General features: G+C 42.6%; 1 protein-coding gene across 2 annotated transcripts in view; it reads left to right on the forward strand.

Moving 5' to 3' along the window:
• LOC124031957 (plexin A3) overlaps positions 1 to 13,485 on the forward strand; it is a 148,808-nt gene that overhangs the window by 53,661 nt on the left and 81,662 nt on the right. For both annotated transcript variants that reach the window (XM_046343817.1, XM_046343818.1), the window contains exon 4: positions 11,247 to 11,387. In XM_046343817.1, the coding sequence (XP_046199773.1) occupies positions 11,247 to 11,387 (141 nt within the window). The remainder of the gene's footprint in view (positions 1 to 11,246; positions 11,388 to 13,485) is intronic.

The raw sequence follows: 13,485 nt of genomic DNA on the forward strand, positions 1-13,485 counted from the left end.
TTTTTTTACCCCCGGATTCCCACCACAAACGGAACATTCTTCAGCTGGATCTTCACAACTAGCTATCGAGCTAAACAGCAACCCTGGTTGATTACTCCTGGCTAGCGTTTCTACCCACGTAGCTTGAAGCTAGCCCGGCCAGAGCTCCTAGCATACTCCTGGGCTACAATACCTTGACTACGACCGGTCTATCGATGTCACCGCATGAAGAGGAATAAACAGACTCACCCCATCGCAACGTCCTCCAAAGGCTAACTCTCTAGCCCTCGCTATCTCCTTGCTTGCTAACTCGGCATGCTAACTGCTAGCTTGTTTAGCTTGTTTAGCCCAGAACACACCCAAGAACCTCCAGAAGCTAACCAGCTAGCTACAAGCTATTTAGGTACCAGCTAGCTAGCTACAAGCTATTTAGCTACCAGCTAGCTAGCTACAAGCTACTTAGTCATTGTTAGTTTTCTTAACCTGGATAACACTCGCCAGCCCCCCTGCCCCTGGACTCTGATCACTTGGCTACATAGCTGATGCACGCTGGACTGTCCATTAATCACGGTACTCGATTCTGCTTGTTTGTTTTATCTGTCGGCCCCGTTGCCTAGTCAATGCCATTTTACCTGATGTTGTTATGCTAGCCGATTAGCTGTTGTCTCACCCACTGTTTTAGCTAGCTTTCCCAATTCAACACCTGTGATTACTGTATGCCTCGCTGTATGTCTCTCCCAAATATCAATATGCCTTGTATACTGTTGCTCAGGTTAGTTATCATTGTTTTAGTTCACTATGGAGCCCCTAGCCCCACTCCTCATACCCCTGATACCTCCTTTGTCCCTCCTCCAACATATGCGGTGACCTCACCCATTACCACCAGCATGTCCAGAGATAAAACCTCTCTCATCATCACCCAGTGCCTGGGCTTACCTCCGCCATACCCGCACCCCACCATACCCCTGTCTGCGCATTATGCCCTGAATATATTCTACCATGCCCAGAAACCTGCTCCTCTAATTCTCTGTCCCCAACGCTCTAGGCGACCAGTTTTGATAGCCCTTAGCCGCACCCTCATACTACTCCTTCTCTGTTCCGCGGGTGATGTGGAGGTAAACCCTGGCCCTGCATGTCCCCAGGCACCCTCATTTGTTGACTTCTGTGATCGAAAAAGCCTTGGTTTCATGCATGTCAACATCAGAAGCCTCCTCCCTAAGTTTGTTTTACTCACTGCTTTAGCACACTCTGCTAACCCTGATTCAGAATTCAGAACTAAGAACAGATACAGCCCTTGGTTCACTCCAGACCTGACTGCCCTCGACCAGCACAAAAACATCCTGTGGCGGACTGCAATAGCATCGAACAGTCCCCGCGATATGCAACTGTTCAGGGAAGTCAGGAACCAATACACGCAGTCAGTCAGGAAAGCTAAGGCCAGCTTCTTCAGGCAGAAGTTTGCATCCTGTAGCTCCAACTCCAAAAAGTTCTGGGACACTGTGAAGTCCATGGAGAACAAGAGCACCTCCTCCCAGCTGCCCACTGCACTGAGGCTAGGGAACACGGTCACCACCGACAAATCCATGATTATCGAAAACTTCAACAAGCATTTCTCAACGGCTGGCCATGCCTTCCGCCTGGCTACTCCTACCTCGGCCAACAGCCCCGGCCCCCCCGCAGCTCCTCGCCCAAGCCTCTCCAGGTTCTCCTTTACCCAAATCCAGATAGCAGATGTTCTGAAAGAGCTGCAAAACCTGGACCCGTATAAATCAGCTGGGCTTGACAATCTGGACCCTCTATTTCTGAAACTATCCGCCGCCATTGTCGCAACCCCTATTACCAGCCTGTTCAACCTCTCTTTCATATCGTCTGAGATCCCCAAGGACTGGAAAGCTGCCGCAGTCAACCCCCTCTTCAAAGGGGGTGACACCCTGGACCCAAACTGTTACAGACCTATATCCATCCTGCCCTGCCTATCTAAGGTCTTCGAAAGCCAAGTCAACAAACAGGTGACTGACCATCTCGAATCCCACCGTACATTCTCCGCTATGCAATCCGGTTTCCGAGCCGGTCACGGGTGCACCTCAGCCACACTCAAGGTACTAAACAACATCATAACCGCCATCGATAAAAGACAGTACTGTGCAGCCGTCTTCATCGACCTTGCCAAGGCTTTCGACTCTGTCAATCACCATATTCTTATCGGCAGACTCAGTAGCCTCGGTTTTTCGGATGACTGCCTTGCCTGGTTCACCAATTACTTTGCAGACAGAGTTCAGTGTGTCAAATCGGAGGGCATGTTGTCCGATCCTCTGGCAGTCTCTATGGGGGTGCCACAGGGTTCAATTCTCGGGCCGACTCTTTTCTCTGTATATATCAATGATGTTGCTCTTGCTGCGGGCGATTCCCTGATCCACCTCTACGCAGACGACACCATTGTATACACTTTTGGCCCGTCATTGGACACTGTGCTATCTAACCTCCAATCGAGCTTCAATGCCATACAACACTCCTTCCGTGGCCTCCAACTGCTCTTAAACGCTAGTAAAACCAAATGCATGCTTTTCAACCGATCGCTGCCTGCACCCGCATGCCCGACTAGCATCACCACACTGGATGGCTCCGACCTTGAATATGTGGACACCTATAAGTACCTAGGTGTCTGGCTAGACTGCAAACTCTCCTTCCAGACCCATATCAAACATCTCCAATCGAAAATCAAATCAAGAATCGGCTTTCTATTCCGCAACAAAGCCTCCTTCACTCACGCTGCCAAGCTTACCCTAGTAAAACTGACTATCCTACCGATCCTCGACTTCGGCGACGTCATCTACAAAATTGCTTCCAACACTCTACTCAGCAAACTGGATGCAGTTTATCACAGTGCCATCCGTTTTGTCACTAAAGCACCTTATACTAGCCACCACTGCGACTTGTATGCTCTAGTCGGCTGGCCCTCGCTACATATTCGTCGCCAGACCCACTGGCTTCAGGTCATCTACAAGGCCATGCTAGGCAAAGCTCCGCCTTATCTCAGCTCACTGGTCACGATGGCAACACCCATCCGTAGCACGCGCTCCAGCAGGTGTATCTCATTGATCATCCTTAAAGCCAACACCTCATTCGGCCGCCTTTCGTTCCAGTACTCTGCTGCCTGTGACTGGAACGAATTGCAAAAATCGCTGAAGTTGGAGACTTTTATCTCCCTCACCAACTTCAAACATCAGCTAGCTGAGCAGCTAACCGATCGCTGCAGCTGTACATAATCTATTGGTAAATAGCACACCCATTTTCACCTACCTCATCCCCACAGTTTTTATTTATTTACTTTTATGCTCTTTTGCACACCAATATCTCTACCTGTAATATTGTAATTATTCGCCTACCTCCTCATGCCTTTTGCACACATTGTATATAGACTCCCCTTTTTTTCTCTGTGTTATTGACTTGTTAATTGTTTACTCCATGTGTAACTCTGTGTTGTCTGTTCACACTGCTATGCTTTATCTTGGCCAGGTCGCTGTTGCAAATGAGAACCTGTTCTCAACTAGCCTACCTGGTTAAATAAAGGTGAAAAAAAAATAATAATAATAATAATTGTTAAGGCAATGTTTAGTTCTGAACTTATTTAGGCTTGCAAAAACAAAGGGGTTGAATAGTTATTATATTTACTCAAGTCATTTCAGCTTTCCATTTTTAATTAATTTGTAAAAATGTCTAAAATTCCACTTTGACATTATGGGGTATTGTGTAGGCCAGAGACACAAAATCTCAATTTAGTCCATTTTAAATTCAGGCTGTAACACAACATAATGCAGAAAAAGTCAAGGGGTGTAAATACTTTCTGAAGGCTCTATATATGCCAATATCATATGATGAATAATACAGCAAGGCTATGTAGAAATATGCTCTGCATTGAAACATATGGCACATGAAGACATAAATACTGAACATGCAGTAAATATCACTTCACTTAAACTGCTGCTACTTCAATGTATTCCTTAACTCGAATACACTCGGCAGACCATGTATTTATATTCAAGTGATACTGTTACATGTCATATCTGTGTGATTTTGCGATAAAATCATATTCTTTGATGACGTTTAACATACAATACAACACATGGCAAATGAAGAAAGAAAAGGAAATAGCATTCGTCTCTCATTCCTCCCTCATCTCTTATTTCAAGCCCCACGTCTGACAGTTATTGCAAAATACTCTCCAGCACTTTTGCTCCCTTGAATCACTTAAAAACGTTAGTACTCTCTCCATCGAAGGAAACTCACCTTTGCCAAGGGAATGAGCCATCTGTCATTACCATCCCCAGTCACACTTATACCTTTAGAGCCAGGAACGGCCACATCTGGCCCAGGTACCCAGCTTTTATTAAACGCTTTGAAGAAAAGGTTAGATATTTAGGATCAGCATGGCAGTGCTTAGGGCATATCCGAAGGCAGTGCTTTTAAGTGCCAATGTCTGTTTTACATTTATTACATAATGTTGAGGCTGCTGGGAGTTTTTTCTTTTGCGAGGTTGACCTGAGTGTAAGACAGGCTATATCCAACTTTGACAGAAACCAGTGGATCAAATATATGTTGCAGTTATTGAACAAAAAGCGTGTTCTCTGGTCCTCCCACGTACCCTAACTATATTCACATTGGGGCAGCAGGAATTTGTTTTGGCTGGATTCAGAGGGTATAGACCATGGTTATTGTTTTCAAGTCCCTTGTAATGTATTTTCTTATATGGATAACACTGAGCATTGCAATTGCAGTTTTAGGATGCATATGTTATACTGACTGAAACATGGGTAGAACATAAGATATAAATAGTTGAACAATTCAGTTCAGCTGTGTTCAGTGCTTACTGCATATCTGTGGTAAAAATTCTGGATAAAGGGAAACCAAATAAAGAAGTTGATCTAAGACTGAAAAATGTTGTGCATCCCCTGTGTGGAAAAACACACTATATTAGGTTCCACTCTCTTCACCATCAAAGGATGATTTTCAATCCATTTCTGAAAATGACCACATTTAGTGTCATTTGCAACAAGGAGAAATGTGAGTCTCTTAGATATTTAGGGAGAGATTTGACAAATTAACTAAATAGCTCATTAACAGTTCAACAGAATGTCTTCCTTTCTATGGAAGGGGGAGGTATTGTACCTTCCTTCTTTGAAGTACTTGCCTCCAAATTCTAATTTCCTTTTACAATGAAGGCCTAAGATGGTGTCATTTCTCTCATTCTTCATCCTCCTTCCATCTCTCTCTTTCTGTTTTTCACCCTCCATTCTGTCAGATGAATGGCCAACCAGTAAAGTCAACAACCCCTGCTCGACCTCTGATTCACAATGCTCCGTCCCCTCTCCACCTTTATTAATTCATGTGTTTGTTGCCTTTTAAAAAATGTAATCTCTTTCCCACAATTACCTTGTATGGCTGGGGCCCAGGGCCAGCGGCCTGTGTATTCTCACAGCCCTGGAACACAGACAGAGGTCAGAGCTCTCACAACGCCCTGCTCTCTTTGACATGTGTTTATATACTGGTGCATGGAGGACCTTATACATAGCTACATTGATTTACTGTAACGGCTTCGGAGGATATGCATACATTTAAATAAAAGGATTATAGGATACAGTCATGTTTATTTTATTATCTCAAATTGAATCAAAAATGAAGATGATCTCTTTTATCAAGTACAATTTTACAGAACATTCAGTGCAGTTACGGAAATAGTAACTATAATCAATTGATATTCATATTTGCAGAAAACATGCAAGAATGCCTACATAATATAAAGTATCTCTCACCACTCCGTGATGCAGTGCAAAATCATAGGAGACTGAAATAAGATCAATTACAGATTCACAGAGAGAAGGTACAAATCAGCCTAAACTACACATGATTGGCCCTTATAAAGAAGGCCTGATGAGTTCTTGCAATTGCAGGCAAGCAACCAAACAAGCAGATAGAGGGGAAATGGGCTTATGAGGAAACCCGACAGGCAGGCGGTGTTGCAGTCAGAGCACTTGGGCCCAGTCTCTCTCTCTCCCACCAGCCAGCCAGGGCCCAGTTTCCCAAAAGCATCTTAAGGCTAAGCTCATTGTTAGAACCTTCATAGGAGCATCGTTAAATCTCAGAGCTGTTTCGCAAAAACATCATTACTAAAGTTGCACTTAAAAACGCTTGTCATTTACCGCTTGCCTCAGACCACTCATAGAACAGCTAAGTGCGTCATTAGATGCGTTTTTTCCCCCTACCGCGTCACTTTACACACAGAAGATCTCCGCTAAACATAGAATCAAGATGTTTATCTGTCTCTCTGTGACATCTCATAACTTCACAATGAAGTTGACTACAAATAAAAAGTTGCCAATGTCTTTGCAAATGTTACAAACAAGCGAAAGATAAAGATATGCTTCAAATGAAAACCGAGATGACTGCATGCATTAAAATAATAATAATATTAAAATAATTAATAATATTTTAATCAATTTCATGTCATTCAATTTAATTATATTTTGCTTATTGTAGGCTACCATTTTTGCCTCAATATATTCCATGGTGTGTAAAAACATGCGTGCATTTATGTGCCATATTCTTGATTTAGGGTATTATTATAGGGTAAGCATTCGAATAAGCCACCTCAATATTTGCAGCCATAGGAGATAATATCTTTCTAGGAGCTGATCCTTCATCAGTATTCTAATGTTAAGGTAAGATTTGAATGGGGATAGCTGATCCGAGAGCAGCGCTGCCATTCTGTCGATCCTATCAGTCTTGACACATGCCTCAACGACGCACTTAGTGAATGTTTTCTCCAGGTGGTAATTTGGGAAACGCATGTTACAGCTTCGGGCCGTTATAGGAAAGATGCATTGTTAAAATGCTCGTGAGACTAAGTTCCATCGCTGTCGGGAAACCGGGCCCAGGCAAGTTCATTAATGGATGAATCGGAGCCCTGTGCCACCATGACATCATTTGACAGGAGAGTGTAATATTTATCTAAATTCCAATTACCTTCATCTGATCTGTTTGATGTCAAGAGGTCAGCTCTCAGCAGGCTGTAGCAAGCTCTCTGCATTTCAAACACTCCAACGACACTGAGGTGGACATTACCTTCCCAGAGACTCACATGCAGTTGCAATATCCCAGACTTCATTATGTCCTGATATATTGAGGCTTGTGTGGAGGGCAGTGGCAGTATACGGACGGCAGACAACTATCAGAATCACCTTGATTCGCCAAGCACATTTACTCATACTCAGAATGTTACTTGGGGATATGGTGCTGCTAGTGATAGACAACACCTACAGTATAAACATTTAGACAAGTGGAGGCTCCTCGGAGGAGGAAGGGGAGGACCATCCTCCTCAGTGAATTTCAGAAAAAGTTATAATTTTCAGATAAAACTATCCTAAATATAATCGCATGTCACCAAATAATTGATTAAACACACTATTTTGCAAATAATGTCTACAGTAGTGTAACGGCGTTCGTCTGTTGAAAGAAGAGAGTCGGATCGAAATGCAGCGTGTTGGTTACTCATGCCTTTAATGAATGAAAACGCGGTACATGAAATAACTGAAACTAAATACAAAAACAACAGAACGGAACGTGAAACTAATTACAGCCTATTTGGTGACTACAACACAGAGACAGGTACAAACACCCACGAAATACAAAGCGAACTCAGGCTACCTAAATACGGTTCCCAATCAGAGACAACGATAAGAACCTGACTCTAATTGAGAATCGCCTCAGGCAGCCAAGCCTATACCACACCCCTAATCAGCCGCGATCCCAAATAATACAAACCCCAATACGAAACACAACATATAAACCCATGTCACACCCTGGCCTACCCAAACATATAACAAAGACACAAAATACAATGACCAAGGCGTGACAAGTAGCCTCAACAGCACTCTGTAGGGTAGCACCATGGTGTAGCTAGCTAGCTTCCATAATCCTCTGGGTACACTGACTTCAATACAAAACCTAGGAGGCTCAATCGTCTCACCTCCTTCCACACACTTTCACAATAATTATGACAACTTCCGGAAGACATCCTCTATCCGATCAGAGATCTTGCAGCATGAACTGACATGTCCACCCAATCAAAGGATCTGCTGTGCATAAAATGTGGTGAGTAGTTGACTCAAAAGAGAGAGAAAGACTTTAGTTAGGATTAACAAATACATTTCTTACAAAACGATGGAGATACAAGAGAGAAATAGGAAGAGATTGTCATTTCTTTTCACATTTATTTTCATTTATTTAGCTAGCAAATGCAGCTCTCTAGTTTAACCTATTGAAACACCCTGCTCAAACAGAGGGATGTTTTTTTAGCTAGCTGGCTATCACTTTCCAACACAGCTCTGGAACTCTTTCAAGTCAATTTAAGCTTTTGGTTTTACTAATTTATTGCCACCAGGGCCCGCAAGTGTAACTGCTTATTGACTTAATGAATGTACCGTTACTGCATGATTGTAGCGGGATTACTAACGCGTTAGTTCTATTAGCTATGCTGACTATGACATTACTTTAGCTAATATAGTGACAACGGTGTAGGCTGTGTGTAGCGGTTTGGCTTGGAAAGGTTTTTTCACCTGGTCACATACAGCTGATGTGTTGTGCATTGAAGTCCACAAGCGAAGGGACAAGGTGAGAGGAGGAGAGCACATAGATGCGAGAAGGAATACAACGTTGCTGCTAGGAAAGTGAACAGTGTTTATGTGTAATCAGGGGTGTATTCATTCTGCTGATTCTGTTCAAAAACATTTTTTTTTAAATGGAAGCAAACGGAACAAAATGGGCATAAACATACCTGAATCTCTCCAATAGAAACTCTCGTTTGCAATTGTTGGATTAATGATTACACCCTATATCAGCTAGATGCAGGCAAGAGTGTGCAACGTGGTATTGAATCACACTGTCTGTCCATGTGTCAATTTGTCTCTCGACTTGTGTGCACCTACGTTATAAACTGTCATTCATAGGCTAGGTTGTAGCAACCTCATGATGGGTATAGGGAACATTTGCATATCATGTTGTACCCTAAACCTATCGTTTGTAACGACGATCGTCTGTTGAATGAAGAGAGTCGGACCGAAGCACAGCGTGTAGGTTACTCATGACTTTAATGAAAGATATGACGGTACATGAAATAACTGAAATACGAAAACAACAAACGAAACGTGAAACTAATTACAGCCTATCTGGTGAATACTACACAAAGACAGGAACAAACACCCACAAAATACAAAGCGAACTCAGGCTACCTAAATACGGTTCCCAATCCGAGACAACGAGAATCACCTGACTCCAATTGAGAACCGCCTCAGGCAGCCAAGCCTAACTAGACACACCCCTAATCATACACAATCCCAATTAATACAAACCCCAATACGAAACACAATATATAAACCCATGTCACACCCTGGCCTACCCAAACATATAACAAAAACACAAAATACAATGACCAAGGCGTGACATCGTTGTTACATTGAACTGGGTGAATGAAATATAAATGATAGTCATTCAATATGCCTTAATAGAATTAAAATAAATTGTTCTCCCTCATCTTAAATGGCACTGACCTCCACTGATTTAGACACATGCGGTCTCTAAATGTTGTCTATCACTAGCAGCACCATATCTGTGGATCATAGCAGTGTTACTTTCATGAAGCATTGCTGCAGGGCTGCCAGCGTAATTCTAAAATGGCTCGAGGACTGCTCACAAGGGCATTTTACATCATAGCTTTGAATGTTTGTATGTAAAGTATTGCGTAACAGCCATGCAAAGTGGTTTAACATCTCATATTTGATCATGTGTAATCAGGTATAAGCCCCAGGATCCATTTCTCAAATGTTCTGATGGCCCTGGATTTTTTTTAAAAGAGAGAGAACTGGCTAGAGGAACATGCTAATGGTGCTGCATTTGGAAGTTGTGGAAATGAAGAACATGGCAGTGGATAGATGGGTGTGAGATGACTGCAGCTGCTATCACTTGAACTGACAAAGCGCTGACAATAAACGTCATATTTTTCCATCCCTGCTGTCCCACTGCTTTGGGGGGGACATGGTCTCAGTCAGTCTTCATCTTGGCCGGAAACTTGTGACATCCAATATGGCAGCCTTCGACTAATTGATGCCACCTTGTCAACACTAATTACTAAGACTGCAGCAATGAGGAGGCAGCTAATTAACAGACTAACGATGTTTGTCACTTCAGGCTGACCCAGATATTTAGGAGAAAGCCGAGCTTGTCACTTTGACATCTGCTCCACTTTATCTGTCCTTAGACTTCTACGTTTCTATTTCATGTTCTTTCAAAATGGATTCCTCTGCATTCATTTGGTTTGTTTACCGTTCCATTCCTCCCCCTGTCACATTTCCATCACAATTGATTAGGACAGAAAAGCAAGCTGCCACCTTTTTTTCCCTCCTGAATAAAGGATGTGAATATAGGTGAGCTTTGCAGCTGTAACTGCAGTTGTCAAAGCTCACAGCATTTATTCCCAATCACATCAAAGATTATGCGAATTTGACATTTTCAGAACTCCTTTACCAAGCCCGCTCAGCGTTCTAATTATCAGTGTAAGGAAACAGAGAAGGTGGTAATGATGAAACAGTGGGGGTTGGGTTTGTGCGTGTGTTTGTGTGTGGGGTTGTGTGTGTGTGTGTGTGTGTGTGTGTGTGTGTGTGTGTGTGTGTGTGTGTGTGTGTGTGTGTGTGTGTGTGTGTGTGTGTGTGTGTGTGTGTGGGGGGGTGAATGTGTGTGTGTGTGTGTGTGTGTGTGTGTGTGTGTGTGTGTGTGTGTGTGTGTGTGTGTGTGTGTGTGTGTGTGTGTGTGTGTGTGTGTGTGTGTGTGTGTGTGTGTGTGTGTGCGTGTGTGTGTGTGTTACTGTTTGTGTATAGTAAGCATCATTAAAATTTGATTAATCTTTTTTAGTGATCTTACATATTGAGGATATTCCTCCTCATCAGCCCCCCTCTGCCATCCATATTCAGAATTCCTCTGAATTTGTTTTCTAGGTCATCGAAAGAGCTGAGGATTTGTGGGAGATTTGTGGAATGTTATTTGTGTCTGATGCAAAGCAAAATAAAACATATATATGTTTGTAAACCTTAAAAATGTTCCCCACATGCAGTTTGGTGTATAACAAATCTCCACATGATATTACATAGTCATGATTCATGAAATAGTCATTCAAAAAATTATGAAATTATTTTGCAACTTGTTGTCTCTTTCTTCCTTAGATCCGAGTGGATGGCATACCTCCCCCATCCCAGAGTGCTTTGCTGTATGAGACCGTTACAGTGGTTGAAGGGAAACCAATTCTGCGTGACATGGTATTCAGCCCTGACTACCAATACATTTACCTGCTGAGTGACAAACAGGTGAGAGAAGCACGCACACACACACAAACACACACACAGCATAAAGAAAGCACTGACCACAAAAGACGATCCATAGTTTTATTTCAGGATATGAGAAAGGAAAAGTATGAACTCGTCTACAGTAGATTGTTCCAGCATTAACCACCACAGTTTAATACAGTGTTACTTACTTACTTTTGTCTTACTTTCAGAGATTCTCAGACCTTTATGTAATCTCTAGCTGATTTACTTCTCAAGAGATTTACTTTTGTTTCATGGTTCCAATCATAATGCGTGTGAAAATATTTGTTCTGTGCTATGATGACCTATCTTGGCCATATAAAGATACATTTGTCAAAAGGAATCTAATTAGACTCAGTCACTGTCAACAGTCTGCTTTGTTTTAAAACCTAACCGGAATTTCAGTTATGTTGTTTTAGAATCTGCGCGACAGGAAGACGGAATATGAAACACCAGTTCTGTCTTTGAATTCTGCCTCAGCTGGTTCCCTAATAGGAAACCTCGGGGAAGTGTCTCCATGGAGAGGCTTGCAGAATAGCTCTATTCTAAGAGGTCTTATTGTACAGCTGAGGATCAGATAGGAAGGTTAACACACCAAGTTCCTCTGCAGCTGACTAGAAGAGAGCCACATACATACAGTACACGCAGCTGCGCACAATAATGATGCTGGTTCCCTGCATAATACATCTTTCAGAGGTTATTTGTTTTGTTCGGAATTGAGCAATTCATTGGAAGAAAGGATGAATTGCTGTCGTTGTGCAGTTCTCACAAAGATTTGATCTTTGGCCGTTCACTTTTTGCCGCCAGAATGCATGTCTCAGAGAAAAGAAAGAACGAGCCCTCCAATGAGGAGACTTGGCAGGCTGTCTTGTGATTTAGAAAAGGTCTGCGTCGTCGAAATGAAGAGATATGATTTTGGCGCAGTGTTATATAAGTAGATATACGCCATGCAGCTTGTAGAGCTCTTGTTAAACCTCAGTACTACAGTTTAGTGGACAGCAAAAGAAAATACAACTTTTCTCTAAACTCCCAGCTATAATCCAGAGTTGTCGTTGAAGAGTTGTTAGATTGAGACTGATGTTAGGGAGAAGTGGTGCATGATCAAAGGAATGGAGCAGCCCCTCCTGGAGCATGGGGGGGGGGGGCACGAGGACAGGAATCACAGAGGAGAGGAGGATCCCCTAATGCCAGAATGAAAGAATGGAATCTGATAGAGGGAGAATGGCACTGCTCTGCGCGGCCGAGCTCATTCACTCAAACAATGGGCCTCCTTACGCATGATGGAGTAAAACCACATGGGTCTGCTCCAGATATTGATATTTCCCCATAATGATTAAATGTGAGGCACTCCGATGCTTAAGCGTGTGTCAAATGATTCTCAATTGATTTGTTTTGTATGCAGAATGTGTATTAAGAGCTGTTTATCTGGAACTGATTAAAGAAACGCATGTAGAGTCGATCCTTTTTCTCATCTTCTCTAAAACCACTCCTGCACTGGTATTTTTGCCTACTGTACCGTACATGCGTCTTCAGAGCCTTCCTCCTGCTTACGTTTTCAGTATTTATGAAATGTGAATGAATTGCGGTAGGTAAATAATTAATAGGCAACACTGACCGGCAGAGCAGAGCATTGCAAGGAGATTTGAATATTTCATTAAAGGCAGGTGCACAGGTTGGCGTGAGGGCACCTCAGCCCCATAACGACCCTCTTGTTGTAGGTCATCACAGGGAGGTAAATACATTGGATCAAAGATGAACTCCTATAGCGCTCTGCCTTTCACACGGGTCCACTTTAAACACAGATTAATGTGTGGCAGTTGATGATGCTATTTTCATACACTAACTTTAACAGTATATAATATATAACCATCATACATAAAAAGGATACAAGATAGTACTCTGTAGACAGCCTGCTTTTATTATCGATTTACAGCTGCACTATGCACAAAAATCACTCCGCCATTTCCGGGTTATTAAATTCACCTAATTTCAGTTTATGTGACAAAATAAGCATGTATAGTGTAGAGAATCATTGTACCATCTAAACCACTGTGATATATATTTTCCATAAGCAAAAATGTTGTATTTTCAGCTGGTT

This window comes from Oncorhynchus gorbuscha, linkage group LG03, assembly GCF_021184085.1.
Source record: "Oncorhynchus gorbuscha isolate QuinsamMale2020 ecotype Even-year linkage group LG03, OgorEven_v1.0, whole genome shotgun sequence".
NCBI lineage: Eukaryota > Metazoa > Chordata > Actinopteri > Salmoniformes > Salmonidae > Oncorhynchus > Oncorhynchus gorbuscha.